The sequence below is a fragment of the Oryctolagus cuniculus genome, chromosome 13, assembly GCF_964237555.1.
Source record: "Oryctolagus cuniculus chromosome 13, mOryCun1.1, whole genome shotgun sequence".
Lineage (NCBI taxonomy): Eukaryota > Metazoa > Chordata > Mammalia > Lagomorpha > Leporidae > Oryctolagus > Oryctolagus cuniculus.
Genome location: NC_091444.1, coordinates 56,573,988 through 56,598,737, shown reverse-complemented (window position 1 = coordinate 56,598,737; position 24,750 = coordinate 56,573,988). Strand labels below are relative to the sequence as shown.

General features: G+C 37.8%; 1 protein-coding gene across 1 annotated transcript in view; it reads right to left on the bottom strand.

Annotated features, from left to right (window-relative positions):
- Positions 1–24,750, bottom strand: part of RGS7 (regulator of G protein signaling 7) — a 495,913-nt gene that overhangs the window by 76,438 nt on the left and 394,725 nt on the right. The window contains 2 exon segments of the mRNA XM_051821475.2: positions 12,114–12,165; positions 18,159–18,265. Of these exon segments, the coding sequence (XP_051677435.1) occupies positions 12,114–12,165; positions 18,159–18,265 (159 nt within the window).

Here is a 24,750-nt window from a genome sequence, read left to right as displayed (position 1 = left end):
AAGTATGTGAAAGTTCCTTGTAACAAAAATTACAAAGTACTACTGGAGGAAACTGAAGAGGATTAAAAAAACTGAAGCAACTCCCATGCTCATTGATTGGAATAATTAATATTGTTGGGAAAAGCATTTAGCCTAGTGGTTATGATGCCTGAATTCCATAGTGAAGTAGATTCAATGCCCAATTCTGCTCATGACTTCAGATTCCTGCTATCACAGACTCTTGGAAGCAGTGGTGATGGTTCAAGGGACTGGTTTCCTCCTATTCATGTGAGAGATCTGTATTGATTTCCTGTCTGCCAGCTTCTGCATGGCCTGATTCAGGCTTTTGTGGGCTTTTGGAGAGGTGAACGAGTGTCATTCTCTCTCTAGATATATATATATATATTTATTTATTTATATATAGATATAGATAAAGATATACAACATAGAGACACAACATACTTTAGATTCTACATGCTTAAGATGTGAAAATTCATTGATGTGAAATGGCAAAACTTTTTATCTTTCTCTATTTATATTTTTACAGATAGGTTGACATAAAGACAAGACTATAAGCCTGCCTACTCATTAGGAATTTTAAGGAAGGAACCAAACCGGAAACCATAGCATGTATCACTAGGCGTTAATCTCAGCAGGTTGATTTCAGTCATTACAGAGTCGAGCAGCAAGACCCTTGAAAGCTGATGCTCAATTAACTCGTGAAACTATTGCCAGTACCAAAGAGAAAATTTCCAATTGAAATTATGAGCTAGGGATATATTCCAAATGTAAGAATATGATCTTAATTTTATGGATACCATTTTTAGGAATATTTTAATTTCCATTTTGATAATTATTTTGTATTTGCACATGATGCAAATATACATGCAATACATTTATATGCATGTGAAATATTCACATACATCTATAGATGCATAAATGTGAATGTTTGGTTAAGAGAGTAAATCAAAGCTTTTAATTTTTGCACAAATCAGTCAAATCTAGAATTTTTAATGAGTTATACTTTTAATCAAGAAGTTTTGTGTCCTGGAATGATAAAAGTGTTGGATAGTCTATGAAAGAATAGAATAATTTGGGCCACAGTTTACATTTTTAAGATGCCATACATGCTTTAGTTCTTTTTAATGAATAGTCTTGGACAAGGAGTAAGTTATATACTCATTATATACATATTAGGTGTATTCCATTTTACTTTCATGTACATAGTTTTGATGTTTTGGCTAAAATTCATTCATGGTAAATATTTATTTTACAAAATAAATTATAATGCCAAAATATTCTTTATATCTACAATAAAATAATATAATAAATATTTTTTAAGTTTTTTACTGACATAGTATAGATATTCATTTCCATAAATTAGGAGATTGCACTATAGCAAACTGAATCAGTGGAAAAATGTAATTTTGTATATTTTGTGTTTTAAAATTTTAATTACATCAGAGCATTTGTATGGTGATGATAGATTCATGTTAAGATGCAACATTTTATTTTTCTTCCTTGAACCACCTCTGATCATGTCCAGAGCACTTCAATTCAGAAACAGAAGTTGATCATTAGAGCTTTGGGGAAAAATGTTGGAATATCAACATCATAATTATGATGTTTTCTGGTTTATGGTAGAATATATATAAAGTTTGAAAATATAGAACACTTATTAGGTAAACACTGCAATTTTTTGCTATTTTTTCTTTTTGACCCTTTTATCTTTTTTTTTTTTTTTTTTTTTTTTTTTTTTTTTTTTTTTTGGCCAATTGAGAGGGCTAGGGTTCTCTTCCTTTCTGTTTCAGACTAGCTCCAAGGCTACATGGAAACCGAGGGAACAATAACAACCTGGAAATAGACATTTTCCATGACATTAATGATTGGATTTCAGACACTTCCCAAAACTCAGCGGGAAGAGAGAACTCATGGAAGAGAAATAATCAACTTGAAATATCCTATTACTCTCAGAGGTTGACTCAGAGACTAGCCTATGAAGAAATACTGAGGGGAGAGAAAAGCTGAAACAAAACTCAAAAAACACCACGCTTAGTCAGGCTTTGTTTATCCTTCCTTCTCCTGTGAAAATCTGCTCTCTGTTGTCTGGTCTGGCATGTGGGCAGCTTGACCCATCCTTCCAAGTGAAAAAAGCTGAATAAAGCACAAACCAACACGTCGTCTTAGATCTATGATGGGACTGAGGTCAGAAGGCAAACCACTGAGACAGGGATAGGAAGATTCATGACTTAGTGCAACAGAAACCTCTGACAAACTAGTACTGCGATAGGGCGACTTGACTACTTGCTAGGGGCTCAATGAGGATAAATCTGAGCATTACAGATTCACTTGGCAGCACGGGGAGCTGTCTGTGTTCAAACATGGAAGAGATTTGGAAGTTATCAGATATGGATCGAAAACAACTATGATTGGGAACGCCGTCGCTCACTTGGTGAATCCTCTGCCTGCGGCGTAGGCATCCCATATGGGCACCGGGTTCTAGTCCTGGATGCTCCTCTTCCAGTCCAGCTCTCTGCTGTGGCCTGGAAAGGCAGTGGAGGATGGCCCATGTGCTTGGGACCCTGCACCCACATGGGAGACCAGGAAGAAGCTCCTGGCTCCTGGCTTCAGATCAGTGCAGCACCGGCCGTAGCAGTCATTTGGGGAGTGAACCAATGGATGAAAAAACTTCTCTCTCTCTCTCTCTCTCTGTCTGTCTAACTCTATCTGTCAAATAAATAATCAAAAAAAGCTATGATTAAAATATCAAAGACTCTAATGGAAAAAGCGAATGATATGGAATGACAGATGAGCAATGTGAACATGTGGATGGGAACACTAACAAAAATCAAAAGGAAACATGAGAAATCAAAGCCAGAGTACTCAAAATGAAGACTGTCTTTTATGGGGGTGGCGCTGTGGCGCAGCAGGTAAAGCTGCCACCTGAAGTGCTGGCATACCTTATGGGTGCCAGTTCGAGACCTGGCTGCTCCACTTCCAATCCAGCTCTCTGCTATGGCCTGGGAAAGCAGTAGAAGATAGCCCAAGTCCTTGGGGCCCATGCACCCCCCGTGGGAGACCCAGAAGAGGCTCCTGGATCCTGGCTTCAGATCGGCCCACCTCTGGCTGTTTCGGCCACTTGAGGAGTGAACCATTGGATGGAAAACCTCTTTCTCTCTCTCTCGCTCTCTCTCTGTGTAACTCTGACTTTCAAATAAATAAATAAATCTTAAAAAAAAAAAAGAATGTCTTTGATGGGTTCATCAATAGACTGAACCTGACAAAAAAAATCAGTGGAGTGTGAATGTACTCATATATCAATAAAAACTTCTAAAACTAGAATACAAAGAGGGAAAAAAGAATGAAAAAAGTTACAATTACAATTACAAAAGGTCTAATATATATATATATATATGTGTGTGTGTGTATATATATATATATATATATATATGACCAGGAAAAGAAAAAGAGAAAGGAAAGAGAAAGGAATAGAGAAATATTGAAGCAATAAAGTCTAAAAATTTCTCAAAATTTGTGATAGGCATTGCTTTGAATTGAATTATGCAGCCTCAATTCATATGTTAAAGCCATAGTTTTCAATAACTTCAGAATGTGACTCTATTTGGAGACAACACCATTATAAAGGCAACAGGGTTAAGTGAAGTCATAATAAGGGTGAGGTTCTAATCCACTTTGACTGGTATCCTTATCAGGATGCCAGGGATATGCTTGTACAGAGAGAAGGCCATGTACAGTAAGAAGGTAGCCTTCTGAAAGCCAGGGAGAAAGCCTCAAGAGACACTGGCTGAGAAGCTCCTTGTTCTTGAACTTCTAGTATCCAGGCACTTATAGACATCAATTTGTTAATGAGATAGTAAACCTCTGTTGTTTAAACTACACACTCTGATATTTTATTATGGAAGTCCTACCAAACTAAACCACCAAACCCACAGAACCAGGAAACTCAGAGAACACCAGACATAATGAATATTAAAACACACACAGACATGCACACACAAAACAAACTTCCCCTACATCTAAAAATATAACTTGGAGGATGGCCCAAGTCCTTGGGCCCCTGCACCTGCATGGGAGACCAGGAAGAAGCTCCTAGCTCCTGGCTGTTGCAGCCATCTGGGGAGTGAACCAATGGAAGGAAGACCTTTCTCTCTCTCTCTCCCTATCACTGTCTGTGACTCTACCTCTCAAATAAATAAATAAAATCTTAAAAAAAAAAAAAAAGAAAATCTTGAAAGAACCAGAGGTAGGGGAGAATCTTGTCTAGAAAAAACAAAATACAAAAATCACACTGAACTTTTCTTATTAGCAAGAAAAAAAGTAGAGTTACATAATAAAATGTTGAAATAAAAAACCTACCAACCTATAACAGTGTCCCCTGTGAAATTATACTTCAAAATGAAGGAGCAATAAAAATTCCCTCAGACAAACAAATATTGGGGGAATGTGTTGACAACTGCTTATCTTCTAAGAAATTTTAAGGAAGTGCTTCAGAGAAAAAGAAAAGGATGTAGACTGAAATTCAGATCGACATAAAGAAACGGAGGGGGCTGGCACTGTGGTGCAGCGGGTAAAGCCACCGCTTGCAGTGCTGGCATCCTATATGGGCATGGGTTGGAGTCCTGACAGCTCCACTTCTGATCCAGCTCTCTGCTATGGCCTAGGAAAGCAGCAGAAGATGGTCCAAGTCTTTGGGCCCCTGTAGCCTCATGGGAGACCCGGAAGAAGCTCCTGGCTCCTGGCTTCAGATCAGCGCAGCTCTGGCCATTGCAGCCATTTGGGGAGTGAACCAGCAGATGGAAGACCTCTCTCTGCCTCTCCTTCTCTCTCTGTTTAACTCTGTCTTTACAAATACAAAAAATAAGTCCTTAAAAAAAAAGAAACAAATGAAGAACAGATAAAGTCTCTTCTAGCTCTTATTCTTAGTTAATCTAACATAAAATTTTAGTCAAAATTATGAGATCAACAAAGTATTCACCGAATACAGCATAAATGAGAGGAATGGCAGCAATGTTAAAAGTGATAGGAGGGAGAAATTAGAAATACTCGATTAGAGATATTGTATTACAAATGAAGGGTATAATCTTATCTAATAGTGCATTTAAATTAGTTGTAAACGAATATTGCAAAATATAGGGAAAATTTTAAAATGTTAAAAAGAAGCAAAGTAATATACAAGCAGAGAAAAGAAAATTAGACTCAAATTAAAAGCTCACTGAAAACCTGAAAAGAGGGGACAGTGCTGTTACTCAGAGGGTAAAGCCACCACCTGGGACACCGACACTCACTAGAGCACCATTCAGTCTTGGCTACTCAGCATTGATCTCTCTCCCTGCTGACGTGCCTGGGAAATGGCATACAGTTACTCAAGTACTCAAGTCCCTGCCAAACACTTGGATGACCTGGATGGAGTTCCTGGGACATGGCTTCTTTGATTCATTTATTTGAATCACAGGACTTGTGCCATTTTATAATGCTTTCCTAGGCCATAGCAGAGAGCTGCATTGGAAGTGGAGCAGCCGGGACTCGAACCAGCGCCCATTTGGGATGCCGGCACTGCAGGTGGCGGTTTTACCTGCTGTGCCACAGTGCTGGCCCCAGCTTCTTTGTTTTAAAGATTAACTTATTTGGCAAATAATGACAACGCAGAGAGTGAGACACACACACACACACACACAGAGAGAGAGAGAGAGAGAGAGAGAGGCAGAAAGTGATATATATGGAGAAATCATCCATCCCATCCATTAGTTCACTCCCCAAATGGCCACAGAGGTCTGGGGCTGGGCCAGGCAGAAGAAGTTTTGTATCGAAATGTCACCTCATTGCTCTGACCAAAGACTGACTCTTCTGGTTGTAACTCCTCTCTGCAAATCATTTCCCCAACCTCCTTTCTGAAAGAAGACCCAAGGCAGAGTGGCCTTTACTTTCTGTTTCCTATTGATGAATAGACTACTTGGAGAAAAAGGGAGTTTAAATGTGAACAGAATGTTTACGATGGCAAAGTTTGATGGGCATTTTCAGTATTGTATTTAAGAAAAAAAATAGCACAGCTAGGAGCCTCTGACACTGTCTCATGTTTTATTGGTCTGTCCATAAAATTCCCTTTTTTGGTTTATAAGAATGTTCATATAACAGAAAAAAAAGTGCTGTAAATATTTATAACAAATTTTTTAAGCCAGGCCAAAAAAAGAAAAAGAGGTTTTTGGGAACAAGTTAACATATAAAATGATTTTATATAAAACATCAATTGTCTTGTATATTTTGATAAGCATCAGTACCAGCTTTCATTTGTAACACGGTTTGTGGCGTTGGAAGAAAAGGATTCTGTGATTGTTGAAGTGAATTGTTATAAATGCAAAGAGATGATAAAATATTAAAAAACATATTTTCTAAAAAAAAAGAAAAAGAGAGAAGACACAAAGGATGGTTATCACTATTGATATGACTGACTTTAAAAGGATAGCAAGAGAATATTTTGTTGGCCAAAGCTGTGGCATTGTGGGGTATATAAGCTGCTACTTGCGGTGCTGGCATCCCACATGTGTGCTGGTTCAAGTTCCATCTGCCCCGCTTCTGATCCAGCTTGCCTGGGAAAGTAGTGGAGCATGGCCCAATTGCTTGGGCCCCTGCACCCATGAGGGAGACCTGGAAAAAGCTGGCTTTGGACCATTCCAGCTCTGGTGGTTTTGGCCACTTGGGGAGTGAAACAGTGATAGAAGATCTCTGTCTCTCCCTTTTTCCCTAACTCTGCCTTTCAAGTAAATCTTTAAAATAAATAAATGAAGAATATTTTGAACAATTCTAGCCCACAAATTTGATAAACGAGGTTAAATGGACCAATTTCTTTTTTTTAAAACTAGTTTCATTTTTTCTTTTTTGTTTTTGAGGTAACATTTTAAATTTATATTTAGTCAAAAGCTTAATGTTCCACTAAATAAAGAATTTAACAAATAAAATGTAAAAAGACCAACTTTTTCAAAAAATATACTTTACCACAGCTCAAAAAGGGAGAAAGAGGTGATACAAATTGGCTGGTATCTACTAAAGAAATTGGATCTATAAAATAGGAACTACCAAGTTCAGATAGCTTCACTGGTTAATTATACCCAACATTTAAGAAAGAAAATGTATTCTGTACAATCTCTTCCAGAAAATAAAAGTACATAGGGTACTTCCTTATTCATTCTACAAAGCCCACATTACCTAATATCATACTGCATAAGAAAAGATAATACAAGGAGAGAAAACTGTAGAATAATATCTCACATGGATATTTCCCTGGATGCACAAAATCACCAAAAATATTAGCATGTCTCTTCTAACAACATTTAAAAAAATTATACATCAGGAACAGATGATTTTTTTTCCAGGTATGTAAGACTGGTTGACAATTTGAAAGAAAATTAATGGAAACCATCACCTCAACAGACTAAAGAAGAAAAATCATACGATCATGTCAATACATACAAAGGACTTGACAAAAATCTACCAGCCAGTCATGACAGTAACTTTCAGAAAACTAGAAATATAGGGAAACTTCCTCAGCTTGAAAAAGAACATTTATAGAAAGAAAAGGATGTGAGGATATTATGTCTCATCATTTCTATTAACATGAACTGCAAACCTAGGTAATGGAATGAGATAAGAAAAAGAAATGAAAGGTATACATATTGGAAAGGAAGAAAACTCTTTTTGTTCAAAGAAGACTTGTTATTTCTAGACAGAAAACTGAAGAAACAAAAAAAAAGTATTCCCAGAACTAAATGATTACAGCAAGGCTGCAGAATATAAAAGTCAGTTGCTGGGGCTGGTGCTATGGTGTGGTGGGTTAAGCTGCCACCTGCGACACTGGCATCCCTTATGGGTGTTGGTTCAAGTCCTAGCTGCTCTACTTTCAATACAGCTCCCTGCTCACGTGCCTGGGAAAGTAGCAAAGGGTGAACCAAGTCCTTGGGCCACTGCACCTATGTGGGAGACTCAGACAAAGCTCCTGGATCCTGGCTTTGGCCCAGCTCTGCCCTTGCCATTGTGGCCATTTGGGGGAGTGAACAAATTGACAGAAGATCTCTCTCTGTCTCTCTGTAACTCTGTTTTTCAAATAAATAAATAAATAAATTTTTTAAAAGTCAACTGCTGGCTGGTGTCGTGGCTCACTAGGCTAATCCTGTGCCTGCGGTGCTGGCATCCCGGGTTCTAGTCCCAGTTGGGGTGCGGGATTCTGTCCCAGTTGCTCCTCTTCCAGTCCAGCTCTTTGCTGTGGCCCGGGAGGGCAGTGGAGGATGGCCCAAGTGCTTGGACCCTGCACCCACATGGGAGACCAGGGAGAAGCACCTGGCTCCTGGCTTCGGATTGGTGCAGCGCAGGCGGTAGCAGCCATTTGGGGGGTGAACCAACAGAAGACCTTTCTCTCTGTCTCTCTCTCTCACTCTGTCTCACTGCCTAACTCTGCCTGTCAAAAAAAAAAAAAAAAAAAGTCAATTGCTTTCCTGCATACTAGCAATGAAAAACTGGGATATAAATTCAAAAACATAATACTATTTATATTAGTACAAAAAGAAATACTTAGGCATAAATTTAACAAAATATTTATAAAATTATATTAATAAAGTATAAAATTCTGATGAAAGAAATCAAAGATGATCTAAATAAATAGAAATATATACCAAATATTTGGAGAGTAAGGCCAGTATTGTTAAGATGTCAGTTATTCCCAACTTGATCTGCAGCTGTCATGCTATTTCAATCAAAGTCCCTATAGACACTTCTGGATATCAGCAAACAGATTCTAAAGTTTAAATGAAACCAAAAGACTTAGAATAAGCCCCACAATACTGAAGAAAATGATAAAACTGTAAAAATGATGACTAACACTGCCCAACTTCAAGGCTTACTATAAATTTAGAGGCAGGTATTGTGGCACACCAACTAGGACAACCATATCCCACATATGAGTGCCACTTGAAGGAGTGCTGGCTATTCTGCATCTGATCCAGCTTCCTGCTAATACGTCCTGGGGGGCAGCAGATGATGGCTGCCATGCTTGGGTTCCATGGAGGAGACTGAGATTGAGTTCCAGGGATCCCAGCTTTCGGCCTGACCCAGCCCTGGCTTTCGGAGGCATAAGGAGAGTGCCTTTCAAGTATATGAACATAAATAAACTTTTATTTTTTTTTTACAAAAAGTTTACTATAAATTTGAAGTAATAAAGACAGTATGGTGTTAGCAAAAGAACAGAAAAAATAAATCAATGGGATAGAATAGAGATTCCAGAAATAGAATAGGAAATTCAATGGTGAAGGGTAATATTTTCTTTTCTAAAAAATGTATTTTTATTTGAAAAGTAGAATAAAGGGGGAGGGGAGGAGAAAGAGGGATCTCCCATCTGCTGGTTCTCTCATCCACTCCCCAAATGGCCACAATAGTTAGGTTTATGCCACATTGAAGCCAGAAACTCTATCCTGTATCCCCCATGAGTGGCAAGGGCCCATCATCCATTGCTTTCCTAGGCACATTAGCAGGGAGCTGGGATGGAAGCACAGAGAAAAAAAAAAAAAAACAGACAACTCTAATCCTGATCCAATATTACCATGCTGGGAAAGGAATGTTTTTTACACCTGCATAAAAATATCAGAAATCCAATGCAACTTGATTTTCACCTGTATACAATCCAAGAAAGCTAGATATACAAATAGGAATGTGTCTTTAGGAAAAACCTAAATATAATAAAGAATATGTCCATAGTTGGTTAACAAGTTGCAGGTATTATAGAATTAGGTAGAAAGTTTGTAGCTAATGCCCCTCTTAAATGGATACTGACCTGAGAGTTAATGTGAAACTAAGTGACATTCATCATTTGGGGGTGACCTACTTTGAGGGATGTTCTCTACATGATCTGCCATGTAGGCTGTGACATTTCCTGAGGCTCACCATTAAAACATCAATCTGCTATAAATTCATAAAACATGAACTTCTATTGTGTATACACTAACATATTTACAAAAAAAAAAAAAAAGACGGTTCAACGGAAGCATGAGAATAAGAATTTCCTTTTCAACAATATCAGAACCAGTGTATCTGACAGGCAATAATGATGAGTTCAAAACAATAGTTTTGGTCCACTGAGTGTATGGAAGATCAACAGCACTTTCCCTAGGCATATTAATTTGAATTATTCCAACATTAAAAAGTCAATATTCTTATTCTTGTTTGAAAAAGGCAAGCTAAGGCTCAGAAATGTTGTCTGCCTCACATAAAGTCACACAGTTGGTACATGGTTTTGAAAGTAGTTGGAGTCAAGCCTGTCTGCACGCAAGACCTAGGTCTTTATCTACAATCTCTCTTTGAACTGCCGTAAGTGTTTCCTTCATGAGAAGGGTATACTCTTTAGAGAGACAGTTCCCAGGAACCATCCAAGGATAGACAAAATGCTCTAGAAAGTTCTCCAACTCAGGTCCACAAATCAGCAATTGTTTAACAACTTTCTCCAAGGCCTAAAGTTTTAAGGGATGTGTGGCTTGAATGAAGAAATCAGAATCCCCACTACATCCAGTGGCAATTTTAGATTAAAGTATCTGGGTTCTTAGATTTCATTTTTCTTCATGATTTATGTTACTATGAATCCTTTGCTAGTACCTGACTCTTTTGGATGAATTTCTAATTCAAGTTGCTAATATAAATAATATGAGATGTGGCTCCATTGGTTTTCTTTGAACGTTACTATACTTTTTATTCCCAAGATGTCACTCCAAGAGCAAACTTCAAAGACAAGTTGCCATGATGCTTCTCATTGTCTTTGCATATTATGTTACTCCCTCTGCCTCAAACCCTTGCCCCGGCTTTTCATCTGGAAAATTCCTTTCTCCTTTAAAATCCAGTTCAAATACTATCGGTACTTTTGTGAAACCATTTTGGAACATCCCAAGTAAAATCAGTCTCTCAATCTTTTAAACTTCTATATAATTTTGCATGTACTACTGATCCCTGCACTTGCCACTCTGCAGTTGCTACATCTGTATAATTCTGCTTATCATGCAGCCTATAAACTACCCAATAGTGTAGATAAAGTCAGTTTGCTTTGTCATCCCAATACCAACTACAATACTTGACATATGAAAAAAAAATCCAACAAATATTTGTAGTAATGGCATTTTAAAACCCTATAATTTTGTCTTTGAAAACGGTCAGCTTCAGGAAAATATAAGAAGACAAGTAATTACTAGGGGGTTATTTTCTGCTTAAAAGGTTTACATGAAATCATGCTTACTGAATCATGTTTGCTCTGAGTTCACTGGACTAATTAGTGTGAAACTTCCTATTGTATATTTTATTTCACAATTGACTTCTCCATGTCTAACACAACATTCTCTTATAAAGATCATAAGATACTAATCCTCTGCCTTGCGGCGCCGGCACACCAGGTTCTAGTCCTGGTCAGGGCACCGGATTCTGTCCCGGTTGCCCCTCTTCCAGGCCAGCTCTCTGCTGTGGCCTGGAAGTGCAATGGAGGATGGCCCAAGTGCTTGGGTCCTGCACCCCATGGGAGACCAGGAGAGGCACCTGGCTCCCGCCTTGGGATCGGCTCAGTATGCCGGCTGCAGAGCGCCAGCCGCGGCGGCCACTGGAGGGTGAACCAACAGCAAAGGAAGACCTTTCTCTCTCTCTCTCTCTCTCTCTCTCTCTCACTGTCCACACTGCCTGCCCCCCCCCAAAAAAGATCCTAAGATAGTTTATATAATAATAAGAACAGCAGAGCCTTGGGTAGTTAGGGGACTTAGCAAAAACCACACAGTTGGCTCTCTGGGACATTTAGTTTTTCTTTCTAGCAGAACAAGGTGCTATGAAAAAAACAATAATAATGTTTTAAAGCCTGTTTATAGCTTTGAACTTACTCAGAAGTGTTTCTGTAATAGATGCAAAGGGATTAATATGATGAAAGAGTTGTCACAGGGTTTGTGACTTTCCAAACAAAGCTTTTCATAAATTCTGTGTTGGAAATACTAGTCCTACGTTAAAAATTATGGTTTCCCTCTCTCAATGACAAAAGCAATGAAATGTAAGTACATGTTCATCTAGACATATTGACTGTCAAGAATAAAATGAGGAGACATTGCACTGACCATAGTCTGTGTTTTCTGGCTCCCAACAATTTGATGGCCAAAAATAGGGTGTCTGCGGAACAAAAAAGAAATGGAAATCAGGTTAGATATTAAGAGTATTGGTAGAATATCTGGCTTGAGAAGTGTGTTTATATTCAACAATTATATAGACTATTTTGCTAATGATACATGTTTTGTAATCCAAAACAAGTTCCCAGAGAAACACAGTGAGGTTGCCATCTACATTTACTTTGCTGACCAATTGCTTGGTCTCCAAAGGAGCAGCATCAGCAGGTATTTAGAATGTTGTACATTTGCTGCAATTTTATGCAAACAGACATAAAAGTAAAAGGTATCATTGCATTATTCAAACCATAAGTGTCTATCCACAGAAAGGACTGAAAGTAGCCTATTATATTCAGCAAGGCTCAGAACAAAACATTTTAAAAGAAAACGAATTATTTTCCATGCATCCTGCATTTCAATGCTGCCTTGATATATCAAAAACCTCAACTAACAAAATCTTTCAGAGATCTGGCCGTGATTTGCCTGGGTCCATTAATTATATAATACAGTTCTCAACATTATTTGGTCAGATTAAAATAACTTGTTACCTCCTCTTCTAAAACCACCCCTTCATAAAACACTTACACTTGCTGGTCAAAAGTTTTAGATCATTTATTAAAAAACAGATAATGTTTCTGTTGATTGGTAAAAGTAATAAGAAGCAGAATTTTGGTCATGTGACATTCCAGATCTAATAGAATGAACTACAAAGAAAACATCTGATCAAGATGTTATTATTACAAACAATTTACATCTTCTAAAAGAAATCTTCTAGCCCTGCAAGCTGGACTTGCTAGGCTGCAGACCATCAAGGAATTTGATAATAACTCTCTGCTTATCTAATCCTTTCCTTTGAATGCTGATGACTCCCAGACTCAGAGAATCAGTGAATGCAGACATCAGAGTTGTGAGCTCAATTGTATTCATTAGCTAATAACGCCAATTCCCCTGTGCAATGAGCATATTGAGGGTAATCTCTGATTATCTGATAGTTCTATATCCAGAAGAGTGATTCTCCAGAAGGGGAAATAGCAGTTAGGGAGAACTGCTTGCATCTCTGAGGGAGTCTTTGCAAAATGTATGAGAACCCCCATGTCATTCTGATTTAACCTCCACTCCTTCTTGGTAGCTATTGACATATAATGCAGAACATTGCTAAAAGTCACTTTGTGCACATATGAACAGAATCACAGCAGGAATTTAGAAAAAGTAGAAAAAAAGACCATTAGATACAGGAGGGCAGTAAGGATTTAAAGGGGCCACTTTCATCACTCCAATTCCACTTGACTTGAGATGGAGCTCTGAGTATTTCATTTCTTAGAGATAAATTGGATCAGGATTCTAGGAAAACCACATGGGGACAAAGTAAAAGTTTGCTTTCACATGGGGTGCTGGCTTTTGAGATGCCTCTCTTAGAATATGTTGTTCCTTTTGGGTTGCTTCTATATTTTGTGTGTATATGTATCTGTTTATCTAGTTTTAAATATCTATCCAAAACTTCACAATTTTTGTTTTATAAATTTATGTACTTTTTTTAGATTTATTTATTTATTTGAAAGTCAGAGTTACACAGAGACAGGAGAGGCAGAGAGAGAGAGAGAGAGAGAGAGAGAGAGAGAGGTCTTCCATCTGATGGTCACTCTCCAATTGGCCGCATGGCCAGAGCTGTGCTGATCCGAAGCCAGGAGTTAGGAGCTTCTTCCAGGTCTCCCACGTGGGTGCAAGGGCCCAAGGACTTGGGCTAAATTCTACTGCTTTCCCAGGCCATAGCCGAGAGCTGGATCAGAAGTAGAGCAGCTGGGACTAGAACCGGTGTCCATATGGGATGCCAGCACTTCGGGCCAGGGCATTCACCCACTGCGCCACAGCGCCAGCCACTGTTATGTAAATTTAAAACTATTCTGAAATAAAGACTTGGAAAAATCTACTATAATCAGACTCATCAGACATAAACTTTTTCTCTCATTATGAGGCATGTTTCTCAGCTGTATTCTTACAATTTAGGGACTGTAAAAATGAAGAATGTATCTATTTTAGCTTGTACTACTATGTGAAAATGTCACAAAACCAACATTCTTCATTAATATTGGGAAATTTTTTCCTAGATAAAACCCTCTGCCTTAAGGTAATAGATAATATAAGAGCCTAACAGATTGAAAACCTATTTGTTGCCCTAAATAGCACTCTGACCTTGGAATCAGCCCTTAAGGTATATGGATCTGGCTGAAAAGCCCAGGAGAGCATTTAAGGCATGGGAAGCCAAGACACTGTGGCAAAAAAATAACCTACATGAAGGCTCTCTGTGAGTGAGACCCCATTGGAAAGAAGGGGCTATCAAAGAAGGATGTACTTTTCTCTGAAGGGAGGAGAGAACTTTCACTTTGCATATGGCCCTGTCTAAATATTGACAGAGTTTGTGGACTCAAAAGGCTTCCATAGCCTTGGAAGCTCATGTCAAGAGCCTTGAGTGGTCACTGATATAAAAAAATAAGAGTGCTAATTGTTAAATAAGCAACAGGAATCACTGTACATTTATTCTCCATGTTGGACTTGTGTCCGTAATGAGGTGTACTATGAGAATTAATGGTAAAACCTGCCTTCAAACAGTACTTTATACTTTGTGTGCCTGTGTGGGTATAAACAGTGGAACTCTCTACTTATTATAGAGTTGGTCTTCTGTATATAAAGTGAATTAAAAATGAATCTTAATGAAAAATGGAATGGGAGAGGGAGTAGGAGGTAGGATGGGCATGGGGGTGGGAGGGGAAGAATGGGAGAAGAAACACTATATTCCTAAAAGCTGTACATATGAAATTTGTATTCATTAAATAAAAACCTTAAAAATTAAAAAATAAAATGTAGAAATGAAAAAAAAAACTATTTGTTGAGAATCTAAAACCCAGTTTTTATAATTTTACTAGACTTTAGTACATTTTAATGCATTGTGTCTCTGTTTTCCAATGTTGGCCTCCTTAGATATGATGACACTCAATGCAAACTTTCTTGCTCAATCACCTTTGGCAGATACTAATGTGATGGAAGTCATGAAAGATACCTGGAGAGTCATGTCAGGTTAATTCCAACCAGCAAAAAGAACATAATTAGACATCTTCAAAGTTATAGTAAATACAAAAATCATATGGTTAAAATCTATGCTACAAATTTGAGACAAATTTACTATTGAATATCAATAAAATGAAGAATTTTGTAATCTCAGTCCTGAAGCTTCTAAGATTCCTAATGACAGCTGGAATCTCTATCATTCACTGGGGGGAATTATAAATATGGCATCCTAAATTTTCTATTTTAATTCATGATTTTTAAAGTACAAGTCCATGGAAGTGAATTTCAGTTCAGACTTAAAGAATTTTCTGCTGCTTGGAATTAACACAAAATGGAAGTGAATAAAAATGAACTTGAATCAAATGTCTTGAGTTGTTCAAATATAGATCAATTAATGCCATCATAGATATTATTTTCAATAGTCAATTAACCCTGGCTTTTCTGTTTTGTTTTTTGATTTTGGCTTTAGGATTCAATGATTATTAGATTTACAGATATGTCATATTAAATATTATTTCAAATGTGGATGAGTTGCTAAAATATGGCATAATTGATATGTAACATTAATTAATGTAGTTTTATGTATATTGTGCACATGTAATGTAAATTATAGCTATCAATATATTGAGCTTTATAACCCTCTACCAATATCTTGTAGTTATATATTTCATATGTCATTTGGATCCATTCCATGTTTTGTTCTAATGCTTTAAAAAGTCTTCAGGGCCAATGTCATGGCATAGCAGGTAAAGCTGCTGCCTGTGATGTAAGCAGTCTACATGGGTGCCAGTTCACTGGTTCCTATCTCTGCTGCTCCACTTATGATCCAGCTCTCTGCTAATAGACTGGGAAAAGCAGTGGAATACGGTCTAGGTGTTTGGGCCCCTACAACCTACATGGGAGACCCTACTGAAGCTCCTATCTCCTGGCTTCAGCCTGGCCCACTGCTGGCTGTTGCACTCATATGGGGAGTAGAGCAGTGAATGGAAGATCTCTGTCTCTCCCTCTCTCTGTGTAACTCTGACTTTCAAAATAAACAAATAAATATTTAAAGAAAAGAAAGGTCTTCCTTTTCTCCTGAATGTAAGGTTGGTGAATTTCAAGCTTGGCTCATCTTTGACACATAAGCATGACTAAGACAGGTAAACCTTGTCTACTAATCGAACTCTGAGGATGAAAGAATTAGAGCTCAAGGTTGTAAATTATTACCAAGTCAAGTCATCATCACTAGCTTCGGCCCATGTTTAAGCTAGTTTATTTTATAAAAAATATTGAATTAGATAATTCTAGAGAGAAAGACAATGTTCAATGTTTTCCTAATAGGTATGTCTTTTTGCATATGGATGAGTTTATTTACAATATTTACTTTGAAAAATGACTGGTTTTGTTTTTGTAAAGAAAAATAAAACAGCTATATTCGCTTCAGAATTTGGGAGAATTTTGTTAGTCTTAAAGTTTACTTACAATCCATATAGGAGAAATATTTATAACAAAATAAGATTATATATAAAATGTAATTCTACAACAGTTAAAATACTCCTTTAAAAATCAAGAAGTCTGTCACTTATAAATAAGTAATTTGCTAATCATCAATATTTCTTTAATTATTAAAATGTTAACATAAGGAGAGCAAGTTACCCTAACTTAATAATAACATATTAAGCTACCAGTACTCTAAGTTTAGCTGTATAACGAATCAAATGCCATTGTTTTAAAATGCTTTTAAATTAGGTAATCTAATTAATTTAAAATGCTTGAATGCTTAGGGCCATATCATAATTTCAGGAGACTGCATTATGTCTCAGCTATTAGGCACAAAAACTTTTTAGGATTTTTTGCCTTGGGATAAAATAGTCCGAAGGAAGACGAAATAGACTGTTCTAGGAAGACAATGCATTTTGAAAACAATTTCTAAGCATTTTTCCTTTACTGAGTTTTTCCAAGAAAGTTTTAATTACCCGAATTGCTTTCAGCCATTTATTCAAACACAGAGTATTTAATTATACTCAGCACAATTGAGAAGAATGGTCTTACCTGTGTCTAAGGGTGGGACAACTGGAGAACCTTCCATAAGATACCTTCAGGAATCAGTAAGAATTTGAACTCTGGAATTCTTAGGAGTATATGACTTAATTTTAGGGGCTAAAATCCCTACTCAATTATTAACTAACCATAATGTCTATTGAAATACAGAAGTATATTCAAGTAAGTCATTGTGAACTCAAGTGTCAGCTATATCCACAGTGAATGAAATTAGTGTTCAAAAAAATTTCTTCAAAGAGTGGTATGTAGCACCTATCTCATTTGAAAGTGATGAGAATGATGTTTCTAATTTTGCAGGTTATCCGTGGTGCTCCTGTGCCAGGTGAGTGTACACACACAGAGCATCATCCATATCAGTCCTCATGGCTTGCAGAAGGGCCTCAAAGGTAGACATGAAAATGACCTGTCCTAATTAGCTAAATTCTACCCTAAAATTAGCTACCGTGTGTTCTTTCCAGCAGTCCCATGAGGGTTTGTGTGGGCTCAAGACAGTTGTGTATCATAGTCAGAGGCCAGAGTATAATAAACTTAGTTACACATCTTCCTAACTAGTTAACTACTAGTTAACTACTAGCAAGTTATAGATCAAGACACTCCCATATTTCTGGAGTCTATTAAGTTACTTTCTGAATTTTCCTTAAGCTTTTATGTAAAATAGAACTTCAATCATCACACAGGTCACTTTTCACACATCATCATAACTATGTCCACTCCTGTCTTTCCCTGTATTTACCACTTTTTAAGTGTTAAGTTTTTATGTATTAGTTTCTAACTAGTCAAAGTCAAAGTAAAATTAAGTCATTGTTTTCAGAAGTTCTGCAAAAATTTTTAAAAATTAACAAACAAAATGCAGGCTTCATGTTCACTGTTAAAGAATATTTTCATTAAACTTACTTGAAATCGGTAAAAGGTGCCATCATCCTTTAATGTGAGGACATGGTCTGAGATCGGAAAGAAGTAGCCATGTGCAGCCATTAATGTTCCTAAATGGAGCGCCTCCACTGGTCCATGAAAACAAAAGAAAATGAAAAAAAAATATCAAAGCTTTTTAAATGTATCTTTCATTGCTGATTGATAGGATTATAATATTTTTTTCTGGTTCCCTTTGAGCACATTCCTGTATTCCAACACTTGTCATCCCACACCTAGCTTTGGACTTTTTTTCTTTCAACTCTTCAGCACAAGATACTAAGATGGATCTTGTTCCTGGTAGTGACGGTGCAGGGACCAACCTATTTATTCCATAATGAGCAGCCAATCAGAAGATAAAATTATGAAACTGGAAGGCTCTTCTGAATCTTTAAAAGTGGGATCCATTATTTTACAGATTGGATTTGTGTTTGTTCTATGTAAATGTTCTTCTACAAACAATGTTCTACTGCTGTTCAATTTGATTGTATATATTTTTTTATTACTCCTCTAAGAGTTACTCATGCTTTATAACTTTGTGATTAAGGAAAATTTGTTCTGATAATTTTGTATCATGTGTGATGGTCAAATCAAATCATTTAACTTAATATTTAAGAAAATTGACCTTCTAATAATGTCTATGAAATGAGTTTGAAGCATTTGTTCAAAGAGTAGACCAGAGAGAATGATATTATAGCCAGAAAAACTTGCTTGCATGGTATGACAAATGCCTTGGTGAAGTATCAGGGAGGCAGTTCTTCTGCTTCATATAAAACTTGTAAGATTGGCACTTAGTCTATCAATGACAAAGGTGGCTGTTGATCATATTTGCTCAATGGATAAACAAGCAGATTTGTGAAGAAATGACGGATCAAGAATATGAGAAACAGCACTGCCTGGAAAAACGCCAACCTAATTACTTGTGTTGTGATGATAAGTGGCTTGTTCTGCTCTTCCAGACAGTGTAGATGCTCATATTCTCTTTCCAAAATTCATTTATAAGCTTTTGAAGCTATCTTGTCATGGGAAGTGATATTATTGGTATAAATGCTAATGAGAAATCTCAGAATGGGCCTGAGATAGTGTTTTCAAGGTTGACTGGTTTATTGTTAGTGATAAACATTGAGCTACACTTTCCTGTGGTCCCACTGTTTCTAAATCTCAGCATCACCTTAATCTAATAAAAACCTGGAAGACCACTGACAGTCTCAGAACAAAGTGTTGAAAGAGTATAATGAGTAATCCACCAAGACTGCCCTTCCAATAAAGGCACACCAGATGGCTCAGCAACATTATGCTTCTCGGCAAAATAATCACCAATTAATCTTCTTGTGCATGTGTTATTCACTTCACCCACACAGCTAAAGTTCAACAAGAAACCTACCAAAAATTTCCAGTTAATGTTTCACTTGGAGATTTAAGCCATGTAAATTGAGAAATAAAAATTCCTCTCTAAACAACTGTTACTATGTGAACGGTTTAGTGCAACTTTAAGTCTGATACATTCATAGCCTCATTTTATCCCAAACCCTGAAGCAACAGAATTATAAATATCCTTTAAAAACAAAGGGAAGTATATACATCACAAATTTGCTTTTGGCTACAACTACTTCAAAAAGATAACAGGATGAAAAACATACTATAAAATAGGTTTGAGCTCTTCAGTGTAAAGTGTTCTATATTTATAATATAACTTCAAAACATGGCAATATTTTTCTTATCCATAAGCTTAACTCCTACTAGCCTCAGTTCATTCCAAATATAGCACATAATTAAAATTTTTTGGGTATTTATATTCATTTACTTGAAGAGTGGCAGAGAGATGAAGACACACACACACACACACAGAATGAGACAGAAAGAGAGAGAGAGAGAGAGAGAGAGAGAGAATAGAGAGAATATCTATCTCACCATGAGTTTACTCCCCAAATGCCCACAATACCTAGGGCTATACTAGGCTGAAGCCAGGAGTACAGAACTTATCCAGGCACCCACATTGGTGGCAGGGGCCCAAGCATTTGAGCTATCACCTGTTCCCTCTCAGGATGAAGCACAGCAGCTGAACTTGAACAGGCACTTCTATATGGGATGCAGGAGCCCCAGTGATGGCTTAACCCATTGTGCCACAATGCCTACCCTAAGCCCATAATTTTTTTTAACATTTTTTTATTTGACAGGTAGAGTTATAGACAGTGAGAGAGAGACAGAGACAGAGAAAGGTCTTCCTTCCGTTGGTTCACTCCCCAAATGGCTGCTACGGCCGGCGCTGCACCGATCTGAAGCCAGGAGCCAGGTGCTTCTTCCTGGTCTCCCATGCGGGTACAGGGGCCCATGCACTGGGGCCATCCTCCACTGCCCTCGCAGGCCACAGCAGAGAGCTGGACTGGAAGAGGAGCAACCGGGACTGGAACCTGGCGCCCATATGGGATGCTGGCTCCGCAGGCAGAGGATTAACCAAGTGAGCCACGGCACTGTCCCAGCCCATAATTTTTAAGTACTGGAAAAATTCCTCTGAATCAAGCAAATAAAACTCAAAAAAAAAGGTCTCACAAAATTCTCAATTTTTATTCCAGTCATAAGCTACTTATCTTTATTTTATATGTATGTACTAAAAAATATGGCTGTCTCATTTCCAACACACAGCATATATATATTTAGTGTATAGGGACAATTATTTTAGAAGTGAATCTAAATAGAAAAAAAATTATGCCGAGGATATTGTATCTAGGAGCTAGAAATGCCGGAAACTAGACAGTGGTGAGCTGCTTAATAGTAAAACAACAGACATTCATCAAGACAATTCTGAGTCATAAAGTAAAGAAATTTTTTGAATTGTTATTCTCTGTGTAAGAAGACATGGAAGTGGTCATTTTAGTAATCCTTCAAAACATTATACTTTTTTTAGAATTGACATTTGAAAAGGTAAGGTTAGTTGTGTGGAAAAATCACATATGCAGAACATTTTATTCTCCAACAAAGCCAAATAAAAGTGAACTAATACCAGAGTTAGGAACTTATGAAGTATGTCTACTTAACCAATAACAGGGCTTAGTGAAATAAGGATCTGGAATTTCAACTGTACTTTTTCGTTTTTAACATCATTTACACATGGGAAAAGAAAGTGACACTTGCTTTTTAGCAATCATAAATCAGGATGTAAAAGTGGATAGTGAATAATAAGGTGTTGTAAAATAGAGTCTATTTGGGAGAAATAAAAACAGAATGATAATTTAAATTACTATCGAAGAATGCAACAGATATTATTTCCAAAGAAAGGAACAGAGCACAGAGACTGTGCCATTCTGCTTTTTGGGTTCAGGTCTCTATTCCTCATTTGTTAGCTATGTGACTTAGGCAAGAGATTTACATTTTCTGACTTTGACATCCTCATCTGTAAGAAGAAGTTAATACAACGCTAATATCAAAGGTTTGTGGGGAGGAATGCTTAGGTTTATATGGGCAATGCACTTAAAATAAGATCTGCTGCATAAAAGTGCTTCAAAGATGTGTAATTATTAGTTAATACTTATCAAAGGACACATTCGGGGGCACTTAAAATAGTTGAAAAAGCAACAGGGAAATTAGTAGCCTGTGTTGGTCAAGGCTTCCTGCACATATTTAACACATTCAATTCAATTTCATTTAAAATCCCCAGGTGAGCAAACGAGTCATTTGTGTGCCAAAGATAATCTGCTCTGGAATATTCCTAGAACACAAAGAACATTAACAAAATCCCAAAGAGAGGTATCATCTCTACAGCAAAAACTCCAAAGACAACATCTTCTGTGCTGGGTTCACAAAACATAAATGCCAGTAGCCAATGAGAAATTGCCCCTGGATCAGTGGAAGAGTGGGAAACACTCTATGAGGACACACCAAACCTGGCAGTGTTGAGGGATGATAAGGGCAGAGGCAGCACAGGAACAGTGGTCAGAATGGAGAGGAATTCTTAGGGAGGTGTGATATTTGCCAAGGGCTAAAAAAAATTAAGGGAAAAAAATTGATCCACAGATCGTCATAAATCAATGGCTTTTTATTTTATATGAAAAAGCGGAGGCAGTGTAGTTGCCTAATATCAGCATTGTGACATTTGAGGAAATTATTCAGTAATAAAGAACAATGCAGGGGCTGGCGCCGTGGCGTAGCGGGTAAAGCCGCCGCCTGCAGGGCTGGCATCCCTTATGGGCACTATTTCAAGTCCCGGCTGCTCCACTTCCAATCCAGCTCTCTGCTATAGCCTGGGAAAGCAGCAGAAGATGGCACAAATCCTTGCGCCCCTGCACCCACATGGAAGACCCAGAAGAAGCTCCTGGCTCCTGGCTTTGAATCAGTGCAGCTCTGACCATTGCGGCCAATTGAAGAGTGAACCAGCAGATGGAAGACCTCTCTCTGCCTCTTCTTCTCTCTCTGTATAACTCTGACTTTCAAATAAATAAATCAATCTTAAAAAAAAAAAACAACTACATAACATTGGCATGCGGAGTAGATTTAAGATCTATGATATGGAAGCCAACGCTGTGGCATAGGTTGAGGTGCGGCCTGCAGTGCATCCCATATGGGCACTGGTTTGAGTATTGACTACTTCCCTTCTAATCCAGCTCCCTGTTAATGTTCCTGGGAAAGCAGGAGAAGATGGCCCAATTGTTTGGGGTCCCTGCACCCACATGGGAGACTGGGATGAAGTTTCTGGCTCCTGGCTTTGGCCTGGCCCAGCCCTAGTCATTGCTGCCATTTGGGGAGTGAACCAGTGGAAATTCTCTTTTTCTCTCTCTTTCTCTTTCTCTCTCTTGTATCTCTGCATTTCAAATAAATAAATTAATTTAAAAAAATCTATGTTACATAGTCTCTGTGATACCAGGATGTTCATTCTCCAGATTTAAGTATCTTTCTGCATACTTTGCAATTCCATGATTATCCAAATTGATCTGCACTTCAACAGAACTCTATTATATGTGTATGTGAAGTAAGTGCATAGGATAGTATTGAAATGAGAAAGAAATCGAGCTGAATTCATCCAAATACAGTAAAAGAAACTTTAACAATTACATGCCAAGGCAAATAATAAATTATAGTGAAAAGCAATATCCTATTTAAAAACCAGCATACACTATACTGAATTCCCTTCAGTTAATCTGGCAGAATAACCTGGAAGATAGTGCAGCATTGAGTTTACTTTGTTAATAGACAAGACTTTCTGTAACACGCGCTACTGCAAATCAGAGACAGTGCACAGGGCTAAACAAGCACGTGTGGGTCTCATGCTCAACGGCAAGTCTCTGGACCAGAAGTCTAACCTTTACTTTGCTCTGTAAGCGCTTGTTATGATTAAGTCACCTCATTTCCCTGGACCTCAGAATTGGCATCTGTAAATGCACAGGAAAGACAACAATGTTTTAAACTGTGATTCCGTTGACATGGTTGCCATCCAAATGCAAGATGGAATTTCTGGCAGAGAAATTGTCATCCTTACTTTCCTTCCCTATGTCAAAAAGAAATTGGATATCCTTTCTTCCTCAAAAACTACTGCCATTTTTCCATGTTTTCAATGCTCTAACAATGAAGAAAAAAAGTATAAACTATTAAATACCTGAGATCTTAATTTCAGTTGCTTAAAACTCCATCATTATCAAGGATTGTTTAATATAAAGTCTTATATGCACAGAACAAACGCAATATTTATTTCAAATAGATAACATCTATATTTATGTGTGTTTTCTACTTACATACTTAAAAAAACTAGTTGTAACAGCGTACATATGATTTGGAATTAGCTAATCACTCATCCCATTTGACAAAATGTCTTGAGTGCATTTGGTTTGAAAACCAAATGTTTTTCTTAAGGAATAAGCAACAAAGGCTTCTGAAAATATCCGTTAGTGGAACCTTTTTAAAAAAATCACCATTCCTTAATGACAGTTAAACTATGAAGAGGTATAAGCTTAATGTCAAAGTTGTTAGCCTTGTTCATTGAATCAATTATAGGCAAACAAAATCAGACAGTTGTAATTTTCTCTGTTTTTTTGCCGAAATAAATATTTTAACTGGGTGTAGAATGTAGAACATCAAGACTGATGTCTGCAGCTATTTATAGCATAAGCCCTTTTTAAAAAGATCTCAGTTTGCAGAAGTAATGTCATTCCCCCCCCCCTTTTCTTTAACTCTGTGCCTATATGCTGTTGTAGGTATGTTTTAGAAACCAAAAAACAAATTTGAAAATGAGTAAATTCTAGGAGACCTAGATTCTAATACACAACAGTGCTTCAAAAAGTTTGCAGACAAGGCCGGCGCCGCGGCTCACTAGGCTAATCCTCCGCCTAGCGGCGCCGGCACACCCGGTTCTAGTCCCGGTCGGGGCGCCAGATTCTGTCCCGGTTGCCCCTCTTCCAGGCCAGCTCTCTGATGTGGCCAGGGAGTGCAGTGGAGGATGGCCCAGGTGCTTGGGCCCTGCACCCCATGGGAGACCAGGAAAAGCACCTGGCTCCTGGCTCCTGCCATAGGATCAGCGCGGTGCGCCGGCCACAGCGCGCTGGCCGCGGCGGCCATTGGAGGGTGAACCAACGGCAAAGGAAGACCTTTC